Here is a 22,936-nt window from a genome sequence, read left to right on the forward strand (position 1 = left end):
TTGTTTATGGTTTCCTTTGCTGTGCAAAAGCTTTGAAGTTTCATTAGGTCCCATTTGGCTCTTACATTTAAATCTTTGATCATTTTCAGTTAATTTTTGTATGTGATGTGAAGTAGGGATCCAAATTCCTTTTGCTTGTGTATATCCAGGTGTCCTAGCACCAATTGTTGAAAAGATTATTGTTTCTCGATTGAATGTTCTTGGACCCCTTGTCAAGAATTACCTGACCATAAATGTATGGGTTATTTCTGGACTCAATTCCATTCCATTGATTGATATGTCTATGATCATGACCGTACCACACAGCCTTGGTTACTGTAGCTCTGTAGTAAGTTTTTCTAATTCCTTTTTAGGTGACTTGGTTTTATGTCTCTGGATATAAAATGGACTAATTAAAATAAATTTAAATAAAACTTAAGAAAGACTCATATTTCATTGTGAATTTATAGAACATTGTGCTTGCCAAATGGCACTCAGTATGCATTTTCACTAAGTAAACTGGTAAATACTATTTACCATAGGCATAACGTCATTAGTGATATAAATTTTAAACCATCAGCTAAGTGAAGGTGGCATACTCATTTTACTTTCAGTCTGCTTAAATTTCTTTTTTGCTTTCTTTTTAGGTTAATACGATCTGTTGGAATGAGACTGGAGAATATATTTTATCTGGCTCAGATGACACCAAGTTAGTAATTAGTAATCCTTACAGCAGAAAGGTAAAGTGGTTTTAAAAATCTACAACTTAATGAGAAAAAAAAAATCAAGAAGCTAGAAATCAAGAAATAGTGAATAATCATGGAGTGGGCATTTGTAAAGAATATCCCTATTTTTCTAAAGTTATATAATTTGGAAGTTATCACATGCAAGTTCCTTAGTTTCTTTAAGAAAACATTACATTTCATTCAGCCTTTTGACTCTAGAAAATTTAAATATGCTTCATTTTATGCATGTGGATAAAATTGCCAAAAGTGACATTATCTGAATAAGCCATTCTTTTGGGGGAAAAATGTGATTTTTTTTCTTTTATGCTCACAGAATCTAATCTTCAGCCAAGCAGTTTAAGAAACTGAATTTTATCAGTTTACAAACAGTGGCTAGGTTCTAATGAAATGCTTCATAACATCCAATTCAGTAAACTGGGATATCATATTAAATTTTAATTTGCATTATGTTCTGATTTTTATTGGCCCTTCTTCTGACTTTATAAGAGTAAGTATACAAATACTTTTATATGAATGAGAATACTGTAGATTGGCAGACTGAAGTCATATTTAATATTAGCAATCATACAGAATAAATTGTTCATGTATTTTTTGTTTTTCTACATTTAAATAGTTAAGATATTTAAATAAATGTTTGTGGTTCTTCAGCCTAAAAAAAGGTTTGTATGGAGGCTATCCTTTTTTTGGGCCTCTCACTGTTGTGGCCTCCCGTTGCGGAGCACAGGCTCCGGACGCGCAGGCTCAGCGGCCATGGCTCACCGGCCTAGCCGCTCCGCAGCATGTGGGATCTTTCCGGACCGGGGCATGAACCCACGTCCCCTGAATCTGCAGGCGGACTCTCAACCACTGCGCCACCGGGAAGCCCTGGAGGCTATCCTTGATTAAAGGACAGGTCATAGCTTTATTTCAGAGATAGCTTTACTTAATTGTCCTGACTTAGCAGAGGGAAACTTGATGTTTCAGAATCCTGCTTGTCTTAGCTCTGCAATTACTCAGAGAACCTTCCTGGAATAATGTATATGTGGAATGCTTTTTGATCATCACTATCAGAATTTTAATGTTTACAGTATTTAAATCACTCATCTAGATACCAATGGAATAATTTTTTTGTTTTGAAAAGATGCAGAGCTTTACTCTGTTTTAAAAAAAATATTTATTTATTTGGCTGCATCAGGTCTTAGTTGCGGCACACGGGATCTTTGGTTGTGGCGTGTGGGCTCTTCGTTGTGGTGCATGGGCTTCTCTAATTGCGGTGCGCAGGCTTCTCTCTAGTTGTGTACGGGCTCCAGAGCACGTGGGCTCAGTAGCTGTGGTGCACGGGCTCTCTAGTTGTGGCGCACAGGCTCTAGAGTGCATGGGCTCAGTAGTTGCGGCATGCAGGCTTAGTTGTCCTGCAGCATGTGGGATCTTAGTTCCCCAACCAGGGATCAAACCCATGTTCTCTGCAATGGAAGGCAGATTCTTAACCACTGGACCACCAGGGAAGTCCCAGAGCTTTACTCTTTCCTATAAAAATTGTTGTAAAATACACATTACATAAAATTAAGCATATTAACCATTTTTAAGAGTTCAGTTCACCGACATTAAGTACATTCATATTGTTGTGATACCATCACCATCATCCAGCTGCAAAACTCTTCTCATCTTGCAAAACTGAAACTCTATACCCATTAAGCAATAACCCTTCATTCTTCCCTCCCCCAGCCCCTGACAACCACTGTTCTACTTCCTATCTCTATGAATTTGTCTACTCCAGGTACCTCATATAAGTGTTTTTATACTGTATTTGTCCTTTGTGACTGGCTTATTTTACTTAGAATAAGGTCCTTAAGGTTCATCCATGTGCAGCATGTGTCAGTATTTCCTTTCTTTTTAAGGCTGACAAATATTCCATTGTATGTATGTATCATGTTTTGTTCAGCCTTTCATCTGTCAGTGAACACTTGGGTTATTTCCACCTTTTGGCTATTGTGAATAATGCTGCTATAAGCAGAGGTGTACAAATATCTCTCCAAGTCCCTGCTTTCAGTTATTTTATGAATATCCCCATTGGAATAATTTTTAAAAGATCTTATTTTTCCTTTATTTGCTTATTTAAAAAAAATGATAATCACTTTGATGTATGGTTCCCAGTAGAATATGTATATTTGAAAAGTGATTACTCTTCTTTTTCAGTTTGAGAAATGATTAATCAGATAATACTTTAAAAGATTTTGAGTATAACAAAACTTTATAGTTTTCACATAGTGGTTTTAATAGATCCAAATTTGCTGTCATATAGGAATATTTTTTGTTTTAAAACACTGATGATTCACTACATAGGAAAATAAAGTGTTTTGATCTTGAGTCAGATATTATCTGTTCCTATAGTTTTACTCTCTTTTTAAATCCTGTGAGTTCATGGAAAGATTAATTTATTGCATATAAATGTTTTGATACTTTTTAAAAATAGATTTAATTGTTCCTTATGAATGGCATCGTGTCTTAGTTATATATATCATAAATCTCAAATACATAAAAAAGAGAAGCTTCTTTTTTCAAAAATTACAGGCTAGTTTATTTGGACCAATCCTCCCACTGAAATCAACTCAAAAATGCTTGATTAAAAACTTTAAAAATTATCCTAAAAGTAAATAACTGTCTTGATAGTAAGGAATTATCAGTCCAAAATGGAAGGGAAAAAGGGAATCCAGAGAAGTGAGCAGGATAGCCACTTTTGCCCTGAAGATAGTTGTCAGTCTTAGCATATCTAAACTTTAGTTTTGGTGGCCTTGAAGGTCAAGGTAAATAGAAACAAAGCTCAGGATCCTAGTCAGGTATGGATTCCTATAAGAGACTTCGCACAATATTCTGGGACCCCCAAAGGGCCTCCTCCTCAAGGTATAGATGAAACAGAAGGAAGTTAGCCCTCAGGTAGCCTTGCAGCATCTTCTGTAAAAGAAATCATGAGTATATGCAAAATTTTTCTTGCTTTGGCTTCATTCAGCTACCTTTAGTTCTTAGAGCATAAAATGTTGTTTGTTTCTTCTATGCTTTGCTTCTGCTTTTCTCTCTTTGTGGGATGTTCTGCTGTCCCATGCACCTCCTACTTACTTGGCAAGCTTAATTTCATCCTTCAAGCCTCAGCTCTTATCTGTGATATATCTCTAGTTTACCGAGGCAGATGCAGGCATTCCTTCCTCTGTGTTCTCGTATTTTATGGATAACTCAATTATTATGTTTGTTTGCATGTTGCTCACCATTAGACTATAACTTCTTTGGGACAATGACCATTTCTTTTTCCTTTTTGTTTCCTCAACACTTAGTAAATTTCCTGTCATGTAGTAGGTGCCCAATAAATATTAGTAAAAGAAAGGCAAGAAGTTTCTGTATTCAATGCCTTAGACAAGGGTAGGTATGGGTTGGGGGAGGAGTGATTTTTACTAAGAGATTGAAGAGCTAGCATCTTCTATCTAGATACTCCTGGATCAAGCATAAAGTTTTGAAAGTGTTGTATATAACGTGATGCAGGAGGGAAGAGATACCTGCTTGGCCAGCTAGATTAGTCAGAGTAACCTGATGATCAGCAAAGTGATAGACATTACAGCTAGTTCACTTTCACATTTATTACTAATTGAAGTTAACAATATATTTTGTTCATTTTAGATTAAATTACTCTGCCATCTTCCACCTCTGTAGGCCATTATTCTTAGATGTTTTCTGAAAAAGTATTATAATGCATTAATCCAAGGAAAGCACAAATAAGAAAATAAATCTAGCTTTCAAAAATTGTAACTGTTTGCAGCTGCACATCTATTTTTTTAAATCGACTTTACTGCTATTTATCTCCAGTAGCGTGCATATCTGTATTGGCTGTATTGATTCCATTTCAACAATTAAAAACAAATTCCGACCTTTGGTGAAATTACTAACTGTATATAGATGAGTACTATAGTTCTTCCAACAATTATCTATTAATAAATTAGGGAAAGAAGCAGTACAAAATGAAGTTAACATGATTATGCAGGGGTCAGGTAGTAGGTTTGATAGGCTAGATTAAGGAGTTTACTTTTTAGTGTAATTGAAATAGCTGATCACTAGAGTATTTTAAACATGGAAATGATATGATTTGTCTTTTTAAAAGTTAGCTGTGGTTGCTTTTTGGAGAGTAGAGTTTGAGTAAGATCAGAAGCTAGGAGATAGGAGGCCATTGATGTAATCCAGAGACTGAGATGAAAATCTCTGAGATTGTAGTTGAGAATGGATGATGGTTGAGGCAGAGATAATGGCATTAAAGGTGGTGAGAAGTAATTTGAAATGTATCTTGGACATGGATTTGCTGGTGGATTTTATATAGTGGATGAGGGAAAGAGAAATGAAGGATGCTTCCTTAGTTTTTGACTTGATCAACTGTGTGGGTGGATATTGATGTTATTAAGATGGGGAATACTAGAGAAAAAGGAGTAAGTTTGGAGAGGGACATCTGAAATCAAGAGATTTGTTCAGAGGGAAAGGACTTCAATTTTTTACTAATTACTTTAATGGTTACTCTGATTACTTTAATAAAGAAATTTCTTTCAATTTTTGAGTGATATGTGATATGCCAGTACACATGTTAATGTATTGAATGAGGTTCCTCCTTTTGTTTCTGGAGCTATACATAAACCTATTGAATGGAGATAAATCAAATTGTTAAGAATAATGTCTGCTGAATGTGACTAAAGCAAAGTCAAAGGCCTATGAGACTAAGAAACTACGTACATTGTATGTAGTGACATATATACTTAGATACTTGGTAAACCATGCTGAAATATTTGACAGCATTAAAGGCTATGATTCTATCTTGTTTAAAGGCTTTACATTAATTATTCTCTGTGTTATTTCTTGTACCTTAATTGACTAGGTCTCAGTGTCTTGGAGAGAGGAATGAAAAATTTTAAAACATTTAACAGTTTTTATTCTCCATTGGCTTTGGTTGATGTAGGTGCAAATTCTCTCCCCTTTTTAAAATTTGACCTTAATTAAATGTGCATTAATAAGACTTACAGTACAGTACTGTATGGTACTCAGCAAATCCTCATTTTGTTCATGACCTTAGGTCTTAGATAAAATGAGGTGACTTAAATACTTAAGGTGGTCAAGGTAAGTAGCTGCTAATACTTATACCAGATCTGTGTTCTGATTTGGTGTCATACTTCAGTTATGAATTTGTCAGTGTTATACAGTAAATACTCACTTAAAACCAAACCGAAAATAAAGTTGAAATATCTTTTCCTAAATTTATTTTAAGATTTTAAAACTGATGAAAAAGTTGAAAGAATAGTACAATGAACATCCACAAATAGATTGTTTAAAAAAGTATTTTAGAGTAAGTTGGAAGCATTATGCACTTCATTCATGAATACTTTGACATCTGTCTACTAGGAACAATAACATTATCCTATATAGCTATAATACAGTTACCATGGTCAAGATATGTAATATTGAATGTAGAGTTGATCCTCATTACTTACAGATTCCATATTTGCAAATTCACCTACTCATTAAGTTTATTTTTAACCCTAAAATCAATACTTCCAGTGTTTTCCTGGTCATTTATGGCCATGTACATGTACAGAGTGCCAAAATATTTGAGTTGCCCAGCACATACATCGACACTCACATTCCCAGGTGAGATCAAACAAAGTGACACTCAGACTTCTTGTTTCAAATCAAATACTGTAAGCATACTGTATTGTTTCCTTTTTGTGATATATTTAGTGTCACAGGTTTTGCATTTTTGTGCTTTTTGTTAGTGATTTCAGTGTTTAAGTGGTCCCCAGCTATCGTGCTGAAGTACTATCTGCTATTCATAAGTACAGGAAGCCTGGGATGTGCTTTATGGAGAAAATATGTTAGGTAAGCTTCATTTAGGCGTGAGTTATAGTGCTGTTGGCCATAAGTTCAATGTTAATGAATCAACAATATATATCAAATAAAGTGTCTTTAAACAGAAACACATGAAACAAAGTTACTTATTGATTAGTTGATGAAAATATTGTGACCAGAGCCTCATAGGAACCTAACCCTGTATTTCCGTAGGAGCAGTGATTCAGCACTTGCTTTTTCAGTGTTTGTGGTGACTTTACAGAGCACAACTACCAGTAGTAATGAGAATTGACCATATGCTGTTATCATATTTGTATAATATATACAGTTTTGTACTGTTGACTGAAAAAAATGCACAACCTAAAAGTTGAGAAATATGTTTTATTTGGTGGATATACTGAGGACTTAAGCCAGGGAGACAGCCTCTCAGATAGCTCTGAGGGACTGTTCTGGAGAGGTAAAGGCGGAGCTCGGATATATAAGAGTTTTTGCAAAAAAAACCCTAGGTAGTCAGAACATCAAAAGATTACTGCTAATTAAAAAACCCCAGACATCTCAAGTTAAAGAATTTAGCTCTTTGTTTGGGAAGATGCAAGAATCTGGGCTTATTGAAATTGTTCCTTTGCTATGTACCTTAACTATCTATGGTCTGTATCCTCTTTTTCTCTATCTTGAATCCCCTCAGGGTGCACCATTGGGGGTGGCTGCAGAGACTGATGGCTTGATGGCTGGCAGCCTGCTTATTGCTGTTCTGAGTTTCCCTCAGGGTGCACCATCGGGGGTGGCTGCAGTGACGGTTGGATGCAACATCCTTTGTTTACTGATATGGCAGGTGACATTCTTCGTCCATGGTATATTACATATATACACACATAATACGTGCACATATATACATGTATAGTCCATGTTCAAATTTTCCCATTTCAGTAATTTTGTCACTGCCACGCCTTCAATCCAGCCCCCAATCCAGCACCACATATTTCATTTATTTGTCATATTTCCTTTGTCTGCTTTAGAACAGTTCATTCAACTTTTTGGTCTTTCATGACATTGATATGTTGTTTTATTGTTATATTGACATATCAGTCAAGTTATTTTATAGAATGTCCCTCCATTTGGATTTGTCTGATTGTTTCTTCATGAGTAGATTAACATTAAACATTTTTGCTAGGAATTCTCCATGGGTGATATTGTAGTACCTGATATTAATTTGTCCCCTAATTGATGATGTTAAGTTTGATCTTTCCATTGTGTAGGTACATTTACCCTTTGTGATTATAAGCTACGGGGGAGTAGTGTGTTGGGACTGTGTGAATATTCTCTTTCATAGCAATCTTTCACACAGTGGTTTCAGTATTCATTGATTCTTGCCTTAATCAGTTGTTATAATGTGGTTATAAATAGTGATTTTTAATTCTGTCATTCTACATTTATTAATTGACATTATTCTGTGAATAAGAGCATTTCCTTTGTCTTTGCCACCTTTTGAAAAAATTACTGTGGGATTATAGATTTTTATTTTTATTCAATAAATTATAATCTATCACTGATATTTTTATTGATGCTCAAATTGCCCCAGTTTGTTCAGTAAGACATTTTTTGTTGTTCTTTTATTTATTTATTTAAAACATTTTATTGGAGTATAGTTGCTTTACAGTGTTGTGTTAGTTTTGTTCAGTAAGACATTTAAAGTGAACTAAAGCAACTTTGTGTGTGTGTTTTGACATATTCCCTTATTTTGAGCACATTTTTTTTAAAAAAAGCACACCAGATATTCCCATTGCATTAAATTTCCATTGTATATAATACATTGTGGGGATGTACCATAATTTATTCAGCCAGTCTCCTGTGTTTTGCTATTATAAATAACTCAGTAAGTAACTTGGTACTTTTTTTTTTGGTATTAGTGGAGGTGTATCTTCAGCATAAATTCTTAGAAATAGACTTGTCTGATCAAAGGGTTAACGCTTATGTGGTTTTGTGAGGTGCTGCTAAATTCCTCTCCATTGGTCTTGTACCATTTAGCAGTCCCACCAGAATTGTTTAAAAAGCCTGGTGTTCCGCGCCCCCCCTGCCCTCACCGCCCCGCATGCTCATTTATACAGTATGTTGTCAAGCTTTTGAATTTTTCCCAGTCTGAAAAGTGGGAATTAGTAATCTCAATGTAGTTTCAATTTACATTTCCTTTATGAATAAACTTAGATGCTTTTTCACATTTTTAAGGGCCATTTGTATATCTTTGGACTATCTCTTCAGATCTTTTGCCCATTTTTTAAAAAATCAGGTTTTGTTGGGTTTTTTTTCCCCCCCTCTCAATTTTTAAACACTGTTGGGGGATTTTGTCTTTTACCTGCAGTGTATGTTACAAATATTAAAATATTTATTTTAAACTGTATTTCTGTCACAGGAATTCTGGTCTTTTAAATTATGAAGGAGTTAGATGTAGGAAGTTCTGCTGTATCCTCATCTGTACCATTTCATTACTTTATGATTCATTTAAATTCAGTTTACTTTTATTTCTTCATCCTGAAAGGGAATAACTTAATAATCATCTAGTAAACAGTTTCAAAAGTCAATCAAGATAGTCTTTTTATATTTACTGAGGGTTTATTAATGAGTCAGATACACCAAGTAGGTGGAAATATGTATATTTAATTTTCAAGGCACTGTTGTTGAACCCAAGTTTGTGTGCCTGATGCACAATGAAGCCAAACAAACCTAAATGTCAGAGTTTGGAGCAGAGAAAGGTTTATTGCAAGGGCCATGCAAGGAGAACAGGTGACTCCTGCTCAAAAGACCCAAACTCCCCATGGGTTTCAGGGAAGAAATTTTTATAGGCAGAAATCTGGGGGAGGGCTGCTGGGTGTGTAACCCTCCTCTGCTTGGCTGGTGGTGAGGTAACAGGGTGGTGTTCTAAGAATCTCCAGGCAGTCTGGGGCCCACGTGCTTGTGCCCAGCCTGAAGTTACCATCCTCCACCTGGGTGGGAGGGGCTTAGTTCCTATAGAAGAACTCAAAGATATGTATCAAATTGTTATGCACAATCCCTTCTCCTTCCTGCAGAGAACCAGGACCAGTTCCCTTTGCTGTTTCTGCATTTTCTCAGTCCCCTAATTAGTAACTGTTTAATCTGCCCTTTGGAACTTAGGGAAGGCGTAGGAGGCTAAAAGCCTTCTTCCTATAAACAAGAAACAGGGGACATTGAAAGGCTTTTATGCCTGGGACGGCCCCACAGGGTCCTGCTTGGTTTCAGTCCCCCGTTTTCTTTGATTCTCCTCAGTCATGAGAGGAACAGATGTTGGACGAGACAGGGAATAAAATTTGGATAGACAGGTTAATCATAAACTCTGCAGAGGAACTCAGTTTTAGGAGGACTCAGTTTCAGCACTATTCCTGTTGATACTTAATCTTCTTCACATCTCAGAGAGAAATAAAGAAAATATGTGAGATTCTGATTTCTTTTTTTTCTAATTACAATAGTTTGGAATCAAATGATATTTTTTCATTTGAGATGAGAATGTTAATGAGAATTTATTCCTGGCTGTGATTATATTGAATTTGAATGTTTCTTTTTAGGAACTATTAAATTACTAAGAACTACTTCCCCTCTGTGTTTTAGGTTTTGACAACAATTCGTTCAGGGCACCGAGCAAATATATTTAGTGCAAAGTTCTTACCATGCACAAATGATAAGCAGATTGTATCCTGCTCTGGAGATGGAGTAATATTTTATACCAATGTTGAGCAAGATGCAGAAACCAACAGACAATGCCAATTTACGTGCCATTATGGAACTACCTATGAGGTACAGTATTACTGTGATTTATCTATATGACATATTTGTGTTTGTTTTGTATAGGTGTGTATGTATGTGTAGATAGATATGTGTATGTACATATGTGAAGATTTGTGTGTATGTACACATTCATGCATAAATAGGTAAAGATATTATTGACAATATCTAGATTTCAGTATTTGAGAAAATGTATCTTGATAGGCTTGTGAATAAAGTTAAAGAATAAGATGTGAGTAATAGTAATGGGGTTTGTAATTTCTTGAGCAACTATACTCTAAGCAAACAGATATCAGCCTTTATAGATGCTTCTTTATTGTGCTATAGGGCTCTATGCTAGGCTTTAACTTCGTAACCACTTTCTCACTGTTTTGCATAAAGTCACTACCGGCATGCTTATCAAATGTTCAGGTCAGAAGGGACGCTAGTACAGTAGACAAAAGAATCCGATTCCTAAAGGATATTAATAAACTGAAGCCCTAAACTGAATTAAATGAGGTGAAATGAATCTGAGACTCAATTATACTGCTTTGGTTCAGAAAAATTGCCTACTCTTCAAAATGCTCCTTTATAATTTTGTCATTTCATTTCTTTGTATCAGATGATTCATTGTTTTCCTATATTCTTTTAACCTGGTATATCTTTTCCCATTACTTGAATTTCAGTTCTTCTGTACCCTTATTTTATGATGTGTACTTATAAAAATAGTATTCTATAGCTGGATTTTTTTTTATCCGTTTCTCACAAATTTGGCTTTTAACTGGAGATTTCAGTCAATTTATGTTTATTGTGAGTGCTGATATATTTGGATCTATTTATATATCTTATTATAAGCTTTCTATCTGAAAAAATTTTCCCCTATTAATATCCCCCTCCTCTTTTTGCCTTCATTTTGAATTGCTTGAAGGTTTTGCATTTGGCCCATTTTGTTTCCGCTATTTGCAAGGAAGATGGACATTCATGTTTTACAAGAGTAATTAACAAAGTATAAAGTCTTCTCCTGAATGTACACCTTAGCACATTATAATCTCTTCATCCCTTGTCTAATTTTATATAGATATAAGTTTTATGTTGTTCAGAATGTAGTTATATTCTGTTTTTCCCCTCATGAATTAAAATATTATCATTGTTTTATTAGTTAGTGTTTGTTTAGGTTTACCGACATATTTACCAATACCTTTGGCTCTTCTGCTACAGATTTTCTATGTGGGGTCATTTTGTACCTGGTAAAGTACAGTCTTTACCAGTTCGTTTAGGTGAGAGTTTGTTGATCTAAAACAGTTTTAGTTTCCTATTTCCCTTTTCTTTCTTTCATTCACTTCTTCCCTTTTCATCCTTTTCCAGAAAATATCTTTTTCATGTCAGTTCTTCAAAGGTAGTTTTACTAGATACACACTTATAGTTTGACAGTTATTTTGTTTCAGGTGATATTCCACTGTATTCTGCCCTTACTTTTAAAATTGAGAAGTCAGTCTAATTGTGCTTCCTTTGTAGTTAACTTATCTCTCTTCCTTGACTGCAGGTAATTCTGTTTTTCTTCACTATTTTTATTTCTTCTTAATTAATATCACAACAGTGTATCAAGGTATGGATTTGCTTTTTATTTTTCATACTTGGAATTTATGTTCTTGATCTTAGAAACTGGAATCTTGAAAAATGAGGGAAATTTGTAGTTAGTAAGTCTTTGATTATTCTCTACCATTCTCTGTATTTTTTTTGTCCTTTACCTTTTATTTTTTAAAATTAATTGATTAATTAATTGATTAATTTTTTCACACACACACACACACACACACACACACACACATACACACTGTATTTTATTTTTGTAAGAGATAAATAGACTGACACCAAGCATTGTAAATGGATGACCACAACAAAAGCAACGATTGCAATTACCAAACACAAAACACACTCATACTATGTCATAAGATTGACATTCAGTCCAGTAATCCTCCACTGTAACAGCTCCTTTACTTTGCAGTGAGAATTGATTTGTATATTTTTTACCTCTGAGTCCTTGTGAGATTTTTTTTATTATTATTCAAGCAGAAAGTCACAAAAATTATAATCATCCTCATCAGTTCACTCAGTCCCATGTAATTATTTTTTTCATCTTGATCTTTTGTTAGCACTTTTATGAATTCATCAGTTTTCCATTAGAGTTCTGAAAATGCTTATTCATTCAGTTCAGCAGTATAGTCAGTTACCAGAAACCTGTACCTCTCAGAGTCTTTTCCATGAATTCCTTGACGATGAAACCCTTTTATAGGAACATATTTGCAAAAGCATCAGAGTACACCCAGAACTGTCTGTAAATGACAAAAGACTTAAAAATGACCACGGTTAAAGATTTGATGAAAGTTCATAATAATGCAATTGACAAGGAAATTTAGTTATTTCTGAGACATACATTTTAAAGTAATAACTAGAATTATGACTTTTAAAATTATACCAGAACATATAAGATTTTTAGAAATTTCATGTAATGTCTGAAACATTTATATTAACATATTTCCATACAAATAACCCAAAGAAAGTTTAGTATTAGTTGGTTTTTTTTTGTTTTGTTTGTTTTTTTATACTGCAGGTTCTTATTAGTCATCAATTTTATACACATCAGGGTATACATGTCAATCCCAATCGCCCAATTCGGCACACCACCATCCCCACCCCACAGCGGTTTTCCCCCCTTGGTGTCCATACATCTGTTCTCTACATCTGTGTCTCAACTTCTGCCCTGCAAACCGGTTCACCGGTACCATTTTTCTAGGTTCTACATACATGCGTTAAAATACGATATTTGTTTTTCTCATTCTGACTTACTTCACTCTGTATGACAGTCTCTAGATCCATCCACGTCTCAACAAATGACTCAATCTCGTTCCATTTTATGGCTGAGTAATATTCCATTGTGTATATGTACCACATCTTCTTTATCCATTTGTCTGTCGACGGGCATTTAGGTTGCTTCCATTACCTGACTGTTGTAAATAGTGCTGTAGTGAACATTGGGGTGCATGTGTCTTTTTGAATTATGGTTTTCTCTGGGTATATGCCCAGTAGTGGGATTGCTGGGTCATATGTATGGTAATTCTATTTTTAGTTTTTTAAGGAACCTCCATACTGTTCTCCATAGTGGCTGTATCAATTTACATTCCCACCAGCAGTGCAAGAGGATTCCCTTTTCTCCACACACTCTCCAGCATTTGTTGTTTGTAGATTTTCTGATGATGCCCATTCTAACTGGTGTGAGGTGATACCTCATTGTAGTTTTGATTTACATTTCTCAAATAATTAATGATGTTGAGCAGCTGTCCATGTGCTTCTTGGCCATCTGTATGTCTTCTTTGGAGAAATGTCTATTTAGGTCTTTTGTGCATTTTTGGATTGGGTTGTTTGTTTCTTTAATATTGAGCTGCATGAGCTGTTTATATATTTTGGAGGTTAATCCTTTGTCTGCTGATTCATTTGCAAATATTTTCTCCCATTCTGAGGGTTGTCTTTTCGTCTTGTTTATGGTTTCCTTTGCTGTGCAAAAGCTTTGAAGTTTCATTAGGTCCCATTTGTTTATTTTTGTTTTTATTTCCATTAATCTAGGAGGTGGATCAAAAAGTATCTTGCTGTGATTTATGTCAAAGAGTGTTCTTCCTATGTTTTCTTCTAAGTTTTATGGTGTCTGGTCTTACATTTAGGTCTCAAATCCATTTTGAGTTTATTTTTGTGTATGGTGTTAGGGAGTGTTCTAATTTCATTCTTTTACATGTAGCTGTCTAGTTTTCCCAGCACCACTTATTGAAGAGACTGTCTTTTCTCCATTGTATATCCTTGCCTCCTTTGTCATAGATTAGTTGACCATACATGTGTGAGTTTATCTCTGGGCTTTCTATCTTGTTCCATTGATCTATGTTTCTATTTTTTGTGCCAGTACCATATTGTGTGGATGACTGTAGCTTTGTAGTATAGTCTGAAGTCAGGGAGTCTGATTCCTCCAACTCCATTTTTCCCTCAAGACTGCTATGGCTATTCGGGGTCTTTTGTGTCTCCATACAAATTTTAAGATGATTTGTTCTAGTTCTGTAAAAAATGCCATTGGTAATTTGATAGGGATTGCATTCAATCTGTAGATTGCTTTGGGTAATATAGTCATTTTCACAATATTGATGCTTCCAATCCAAGAACATGGTATATCTCTCCAACTGTTGGTATCTTTGATTTCTTTCATCAGTGTCTTATAGTTTTCTGCACACAGGTCTTTTGTCTACCTAGGTAGGTTTATTCCTAGGTATTTTATTCTTTTTGTTGCAGTGGTAAATGGGAGTGTTTCCATAATTTCTCTTTCAGATTTTTCATCATTAGTGTATAGGAATACAAGAGATTTCTGTACATTAGTTTTGTATCCTGCAACTTTACCAAATTCATTGATTAGCTCTAGTAGTTTTCTGCTGGCATCTTTAGGATACTTTTTGTATAGTATCATGTGATCTGCAAACAGTGACAGTTTGACTTCTTCTTTTCCAATTTGTATTCCTTTTATTTCTTTTTCTTCTCTGATTGCCGTGGCAAGGACTTCCAAAACTATGTTGAATAATAGTGGTGAGAGTGGACATCCTTGTCTCATTCCTGATCTTAGAGGAAATGCTTTCAGTTTTTCACCATTGAGAATGATGTTTGCTGTGGATTTGTCATATATGGCCTTTAGTATGTTGAGGTAGGTTCCCTCTAAGCCCACTTTCTGGAGAGTTTTTATCATAAATGGATGTTGAATTTTGTCAAAAGCTTTTCCTACATCTATTGAGATGATCATATGGTTTTTATTCTTCAGTTTGTTAATATGGTGTATCACATTGATTGATTTGCGAATATTGAAGAATCCTTGCATCCCTGGGATAAATCCCACTTGATCGTAGTGTATGATCCTTCTTATGTGTTGCTGGATTCTGTTTCCTAGTATTTTGTTGAGGATTTTTGCATCTATATTCATCAGTGATATTGGTCTGTAATTTTCTTTTTTTGTGGTATCTTTGTCTGGTTTTGGTATCAGGGTGATGGTGGCCTCATAGAATGAGTTTGGGAGTGTTCCTTCTTCTGCAATTTTTGGGAAGAGTTTGAGAAGGATGGGTGTTAGCTCTTCTCTAAATGTTTGATAGAATTCACCTGTGAAGCCATCTGGTCCTGGACTTTTGTTTGTTGGAAGATTTTTAATCACACTTTCAATTTCATTCCTTGTGATTGTTCTGTTCATATTTTCTGTTTTTCCGTGGTTCAGTCTTGGAAGGTTATACCTTTCTACGAATTTTTCCATTTCTTCCACGTTGTCCATTTTATTGGCATAGAGTTGTTGTAGTAGTCTCTTAGGATGCTTTGTATTTCTTTGGTGTCTGTTGTAACTTCTCCTTTTTCATTTCTAGTTTTATTGATTTGAGTTCTCTCCCTCTTTTTCTTGGTGAGTCTGGCTAATGGTTTATCAGTTTTATCTTCTCTAAGAACCAGCTTTTAGTTTTATCGATCTCTGCTATTGTTTTCTTTGTTTCTATTTCATTTATTTCTGCTCTGATCTTGATGATTTCTTTCCTTCTGCTAATTTTGGGTTTTGTTAGTTCTTCTTTCTCTTCTAGTTCCTTTAGGTGTAAGGTTAGATTGTTTACTTGAGATTTTTCTTGTTTCTTGAGGTAGGCTTATATAGCTATAAACTTCCCTCTTAGAACTGCTTTTGCTGCATCCCATAGGTTTTGGATCATTGTGTTTTCGTTGTCATTTGTCTCTAGGTATTTTTGATTTCCTCTTTGATTTCTTCAGTGATCTCTTGGTTTTTTAGTAGCCTATTGTTTAGCCTCCATGTGTTTGTGTTTTTTACTTTTTTTCCCTGTATTTCATTTCTAATCTCATAGTGTTGTGGTCAGAAAAGATGCTTGATATGTTTTCAATTTTCTCAAATTTACTGAGGCTTGATTTGTGACCCAAGATGTGATCTATCCTGGAGAATGTTCTGTGCGTGCTGGAGAAGAAAGTGTAATCTGCTTTTTATGGACGGAATGTCCTATAAATAGCAATTAAATGTATCTGGTCTATTGTGTCATTTAAAGCTTCTGTTTCATTATTTATGTTCATTTTGGATGATCTGTCCATTGGTGTGAGTGAGGTGTTAAAGTCCCCCAGTATTACTGTTGATTTCCTTTTTCATAGCTGTTAGCAGTTGCCTTATGTATTGTGGTTCTCCTATGTTGGGTGTATATATATTTATAATTGTTATATCTTCCCTCTTGGATTGATCCCTTGATCATTATGTAGTGTCCTTCCTTGTCTCTTGTAACATTCTTTATTTTAAAGTCTATTTTATCTGATATGAGTATAGCTACTCCAGCTTTCTTTTGATTTCATTTGGCATGGAATATCTTTTTCCATCCCCTCACTTATAGCCTGTATGTGTCCCTAGGTCTGAAGTGGGTCTCTTGTAGACAGCATATATATGGGTCTTGTTTTTGTATCCATTCAACAAGCATGTGTCTTTTGGTTGGAGCCTTTAATCCATTCACATTTAAGGTAATGATTGATATGTATGTTCCTTTGTCCATTTTCTTAATTGTTTTGGGTTTGTTTTTGTAGGTCCTTTTCTTCTCTTGTGTTTCCCACTTAGAGAAGTTCCTTTAGCATTTGTTGTAGAGCTGGTTTGATGGTGCTAAATTCTCTTAGCTTTTGCTTATCTGTAAAGCTTTTGATTTCTCCATCGAATCTGAATGAGATCCTTGCCGGGTAGAGTAATCTTGGTTGTAGGTTTTTCCCTTTCATCACTTTAAGTATGTCATGCCACTCCCTTCTGGCTTGTGGCATTTCTGCTGAGAAATCAGCTGTTAACCTTATGGGAGTTCCCTTGTATATTATTTGTTGTTTTTCCCTTGCTGATTTCAGTAATTTATCTTTAATTTTTGCCAATTTTATTACTATGTGTCTCGATGTGTTCCTCCTTGGGTTTACCCTGTTTGGGACGTGCTGTGCTTCCTGGACTTAGGTGGCTACTTCCTTTCCCATGTTAGGGAAGTTTTCGACTATAATCTCTTCAAATATTTTCTCAGGTCCTTTCTCTCTCTCTTTTCCTTCTGGGACCCATATAATGTGAATATTGTTGCATTTAATGTTGTCCCAGAGGTCTCTTAGGCTGTCTTCATTTCTTTTCATTCTTTTTTCTTTATTTTGTTCTGCAACAGTGTATTCCACCTTTCTGTCTTCCAGGTCACTTATCCGTTCTTCTGCCTCAGTTATTCTGTTATTGATTCCTTCTAGCATAGTTTTCATTTCAGTTATTGTAGTGTTTATCTGTTTGTTCTTTAATTCTTCTAGGTCTTTGTTAAACATTTCTTGCATATTCTGGATCTTTGCCTCCATTCTTTTTCCGAGGTCCTGGATCATCTTCACTATCATTATTCTGAATTGTTTTTCTGGAAGGTTGCCTATCTCCACTTCATTTAGTTGTTTTTCTGGAGTTTTATCTTGTTCTTTCATCTGGTACATAGCCTTCTGCCTTTTCATCTTGTCTGTCTTTCTGTGAATGTGGTTTTTGTTCCACAGGCTGCAGGATTGTAGTTCTTCTTGCTTCTGTTGTCTGTCCTCTGGTGGATGAGGCCATCTAAGAGGCTTGTGTAAGTTTCCTGATGGGAGGGACTGGTGGTGGGTAGAGCTGACTGTTGCTCTGTTGGGCAGAGCTCAGTAAAACTTTAATCCACTTGACTGCTGATGGGTGGGGCTGGGTTCCCTCCCTGTTGTTTGTTTGGCCTGAGGCAACCCAACACTGGAGCCTACCTTGGCTCCTTGCTGGGGCTAATGACAGACTCTGGGAGGGCTCATGCCAAGGAATACTTCCCAGAACTTCTGCTGCTAGACAAGTGTCCTTGTCCCCACGGTAGCCACAGCTACCCGCTGCCTCTGCAGGAGACCCTCCAACACTAGCAGGTAGGTCTGGTTCAGTCTCCCCTGGGGTCACTGCTCCTTCCCCGGGTCCCAGTGTGCACACTACTTTGTGTGTGCCCTCCAAGTTTGGGGTCTCTGTTTCCCCCAGTCCTGTCAAAGTCCTGCAGTCAATTCCCACTAGGCTTCAAAGTCTGATTCTCTAGGAATTCCTTCTCCCCTTGCTGGACCCACAGGTTGGGAAGTCTGACGTGGATCTCAGAAGCTTCACTCCAGTGGGTGGACTTCTGTGGTATAAGTGTTCTTCGGTCTGTGAGTCACCCACCCACCAGTTATGGGATTTGATTTTACTGTGATTGCACCCCTCCTACTGTCTCATTGTGCCTTCTTCTTTGTCTTTGGTTGTGGGGTATCTTTTTTGGTGTGTTCCAGTGTCTTCGTTTCGATGATTGTCCAGCAGCTAGTTGTGATTCTGGTGTTCTTGCAAGAGGGAGTAAGAGCACGTCCTTCTACTCCACCATCTTGGTTCCTCCACTTGAAGTTGTACTTTCTTTTCCTTTTAGTTCAGCTAGATTGAGGTTCTTTCCCTTGCCTTAGTGTTGTCTGAGGAACACTATCTGAAAGCCCATTTCTTAGGAAGCAAATATTTTAATATTTGTTTTGTGTCAGGTATCTGAGGCAGATCTTGTAGCCTCCTTTCTGTATTCTTTTATTCTGGAATTCTGATGAGATACATGTTAAGACCTTCTTATTCTATCTACCATTAAAGTTATTTTTTTCCATTGATGTATAAAACATGTAGTTAAAGTACATAAACACTAAGCATATAGCTCAGTAAAGTATCACAAAGTGGATCTGTACATGTAACAACCACAAAGATCAAGAAATATAAGGCATTGGGACTTCCGTGGTGGCGCAGTGGATAACTCCGCGCTCCCAATGCAGAGGGCCTGGGTTCAGTCCCTGGTCAGGGTACTAGATCTCACATGCATGCTGCAACTAAGCGTTCACATGACACAACTAAGGAGCCCACATGCCACAACTAAAGAGGCTACCTGCTGCAACTAAGAAGCCCTGGAGCTGCACCCAGGGAGCCTGCCTACTGCAACTAAGACCCGGTGCAACCAATAAATAAATAAATATTTAAAGAAAGAAAAAGAAATATAAGGCATGAAGTTTCCCAGAAGCCCCTTTATCGTGACTTCCAACACCTCATTTTTCTAACCACCTTAGTTTTTCTGTTTTTGAACATTATATAAATGAAGTCATATTAAATGGTCTTCTGTTTCTTTTTGTTTTTGAATTTGATGTCTTTTGCTGAACAAAATCTTACATTTGTGAAATTCATCCATGTTGGGTACAAGTATAATGTGTTCATTTTCATTGCTTTTTAGTATTCCATCGTGTGAATAAACCACAGCTGATTGATCTGTTCTGCTGTTGATGAAAATTTTAAATTTGATTTCCAGTTTGGAGAACATTCCTTTACATGACTTTCAGTATATTTATGTTTAGAGGTAAACTTGTTCGGTCACAGGGTACGTATTTGTTTATATTAGAGATAATGCCAAATAGTTTTCCAAAGTGTAACAGTTTTCGTTCCCACCAATGGCATATAAGAATTCCTATTGCTCCTCATCTTTGCCAACAATTGGTATTGTTAATTTCTAATTTTGACAGGTTCTTGTGGTTTAAAATGCCTTTTTCTGTTGATACTTCTGAGGTTGAGCATCTCTTCATATGTTTATTGGTTATTTGGATGTACTGTCTTGTCAAGTGCCTATTCAGATTTCTTTCCTAATCTTTCTATTGGGTTGTCCATTTTATTTCATTATTATTGTTGATTTATAGAAATTTCTTATATCTTCTGCATATGAAGCTATCTCTTCCACTCTGTGGTTGTATTTTCACACTCCTGATGGTGTCTTGTGATGAATAGAAGTTCTCAGTGTTGTCTAATGCATTGATCTTTTCCTTTATTGTTAGTGCTTTCTGCATCATGCTGAAAAAAATCTTTTCTTCAGCCGCATAGCACAGGGAGATCAGCTCGGTGCTTTGTGACCACCTAGAGGAGTGGGATAGGGAGGGTGGGAGGGAGGGAGATGCAAGAGGGAAGAGATATGGGGACATATGTATAACTGATTCACTTTGTTTTAAAGCAGAAACTAACACCATTGTAAAGCAATTATACTCTATTAAATAAAGATGTCAAAAAATCTTATATGAAGGTTATGGAGGCATTCTTCTGTTTTCTCTTTTAGAAAGTTTATTGTTTTGTCTTTTCCATTTAAATCTTATAGTTCACCTGGATTTGATTTTTCTGCTAATATGAAGTAGGAGTTTATTTTTTTCTCCCCTATGGATCTTTTCTGTATAAACATAATTTACTTCTTAGAAAATTAAATCAGAATCGCAAACAGCACATAAACAAAAGAGGCAGCCTATATAAGGATGTTTTAACAGTATATAACCTTTTGCCAAAGGTTTTTTTTGCTGAATACATATACACTGTGATTGGAATATAGTTTTTTGTTCAAAACTAAAACTTTGTGTCCATTGAACAGTTCTCCTCTTCCCCCTTATCCCAGCATCTGACAACTACCATTCTACTTTCTGTTTCTAAGAGTTTGATAAGTTTAAATACCTCACAGAAGTAGAATCATGCAGAAATTGTCATTTTGTGACTGGCTTATTTTAGTTAGCACAGTGTCCTCAAGTTTCATCTGTATTGTAGCATATGACAGGATTCCCTTCTTTGTTAAGGCTTAATAGTATTCCATTGTATATATATAACATATTTTCTTTTCTTGTTTACCCATCAATGATCATTTGGGATGCTTCCACCTCTTAGCTGTTGTGAATAATGCTGTAATGAACACAGGAGTGTACAAATATCTCTTCAAGGTTCTGTTTTCAATTCTTTTAGATATATATACACAGAAGTGGGATTGCTGGATCATATGATTATTCTATTTTTTGTTTTCTGAGGAATTTCCATACTTTTCTCCATAGCAGCTGTACCATTTTCCATTCCCAATAAAAGTACACAGAGGTTGCAATTTCTCCACATCCTTGTCAACACTTGTTATTTTCTGTTTTTTTTAAAAATAGTGGCCATTCTAACATGTGAGGAGATAGCTAAATGAGGTTTTTATTTGCTTCCTTAATTAGTGATGTTGAGTTAGCTCTTTTTGTGTATGTTGGTCATTTGTATATCTTTTGAAAAATGTCTATTCAAGTACTTTGCCCATTTTTTAATTGGATTGCTTTATTGTTGAATTGAAGAGGTTCTATATATATGTATATACACACACACATATATATATACACACACATATATATATGTTATTTATGTAGCTGCGTCTGGGTCTGATCTTAGTTGCAGCATGTGGGATCTTTTGTTGGGCATGAAGGTTCCTCACTGTGGTGCACGGGCTTTTCTCTGATTGTGGCGTGTGGGCTCCAGAGAGCACAGGTTCATTAGTTGCAGCACACGGGCTCTCCAGTTGTGGCACGCGGGCTCCAGAGTGCATGGGGTCTGTAGTTGTGGCACGTGGGCTGTGTAGTTGCAGCGCATGGGCTGTTTAGCTGTGGCACACAGGCTCCAGAGTGTGTGGGCTTAGTAGTTTCGACGTGCGGGCTTAGTTGCCCCATGGCAGGTGGGATCTTAGTTCCCTGACCAGAGATTGAACCTGCGTCCCCTGCATTGCAAGACAGATTCTTAACCACTGGACCACCAGGGAAGTCCCTCTTTATATATTTTGGCTATTAATCCCTTATAAGATGCAGTGTGCATTTTCTCCCATTCTGTTGATTCTCTTTTCACTCTGATGATTGTTTCCTTTGCTTTGTAGAAGTTTTTAAGTTTGATATTGTCTATTTTCACTTTTGTTGCCTGAGCTTTTGGTGTCATATCCAAGAAATCATTGCCAAATCTAAAGTCATGAAGTGTTTCCCCAGGGTTTTTTTCTAGGAGTTTTATAGTTTTAAGTATTACATTAAAATGTCTTTAATACATTTAAATTTTTGTATGTGGCGTAAACAAGGGTCCAACTTCCTTCTTCCTTCCTTACTTCCTTCAAAACTGGACATGTGAATATCCAGTTTTCTCAATACCATTTGTTGAAGGGACTATTCTTTCCCTATTGTGTAGCCTTGGCACCTTTCTCAAAGATCATGTGACCACATATGTGAGGGTTTATTTACTCCTGGGTTCTCTACTCTGTTCCATTGGTCTGTAGGTCTGTCATAATGTTTTAAATGTAGTAACTTTGTAATACGCTTTGAAATCAGCAAGTGTGAGGCCTCCAGCTTTGTTTTGCTTTCTGAAGATTGTTGTGGCTGTTTAGTGTCCTTTGAGATTCCATATGAATTTTAGGGTTTTTTTTTTGATTCTGTAAAAATGTCCTTGGAATTTTGATAGAAATTGCATTAAATATAGGTCACATTGGGTAATATGGACATTTTAACAATATTCAGTCTTCCAGTCCATGAACACAGAACATCTTTCCATTTATTTGTGTCTTCTATAATTTCTTTCAGCATTGTTTTGTAGTTTTCAGTGTACAGATCTTTCACCTCCTTGAATAAGTTTATTCCCAAGTATTTTATTTTTTTAATGCTATTGTAAATGGGTTGTTTTCTTAATTTCATTTTCAGGTTGTTCATTG

General features: G+C 35.9%; 1 protein-coding gene across 7 annotated transcripts in view; it reads left to right on the forward strand.

Moving 5' to 3' along the window:
* The window catches only part of DCAF6 (DDB1 and CUL4 associated factor 6), a 172,777-nt gene that overhangs the window by 45,446 nt on the left and 104,395 nt on the right, over positions 1–22,936 (forward strand). For 6 of the 7 annotated variants that reach the window (XM_065874548.1, XM_065874519.1, XM_065874526.1 and 3 more), the window contains exons 3-4: positions 627–719; positions 10,191–10,376. In XM_065874548.1, the coding sequence (XP_065730620.1) occupies positions 627–719; positions 10,191–10,376 (279 nt within the window). The remainder of the gene's footprint in view (positions 1–626; positions 720–10,190; positions 10,377–22,936) is intronic. The other variant, XM_065874535.1, reaches the window with a different exon arrangement.

Source organism: Phocoena phocoena, chromosome 1 (genome assembly GCF_963924675.1).
Source record: "Phocoena phocoena chromosome 1, mPhoPho1.1, whole genome shotgun sequence".
Classification (NCBI taxonomy): Eukaryota; Metazoa; Chordata; class Mammalia; order Artiodactyla; family Phocoenidae; genus Phocoena; species Phocoena phocoena.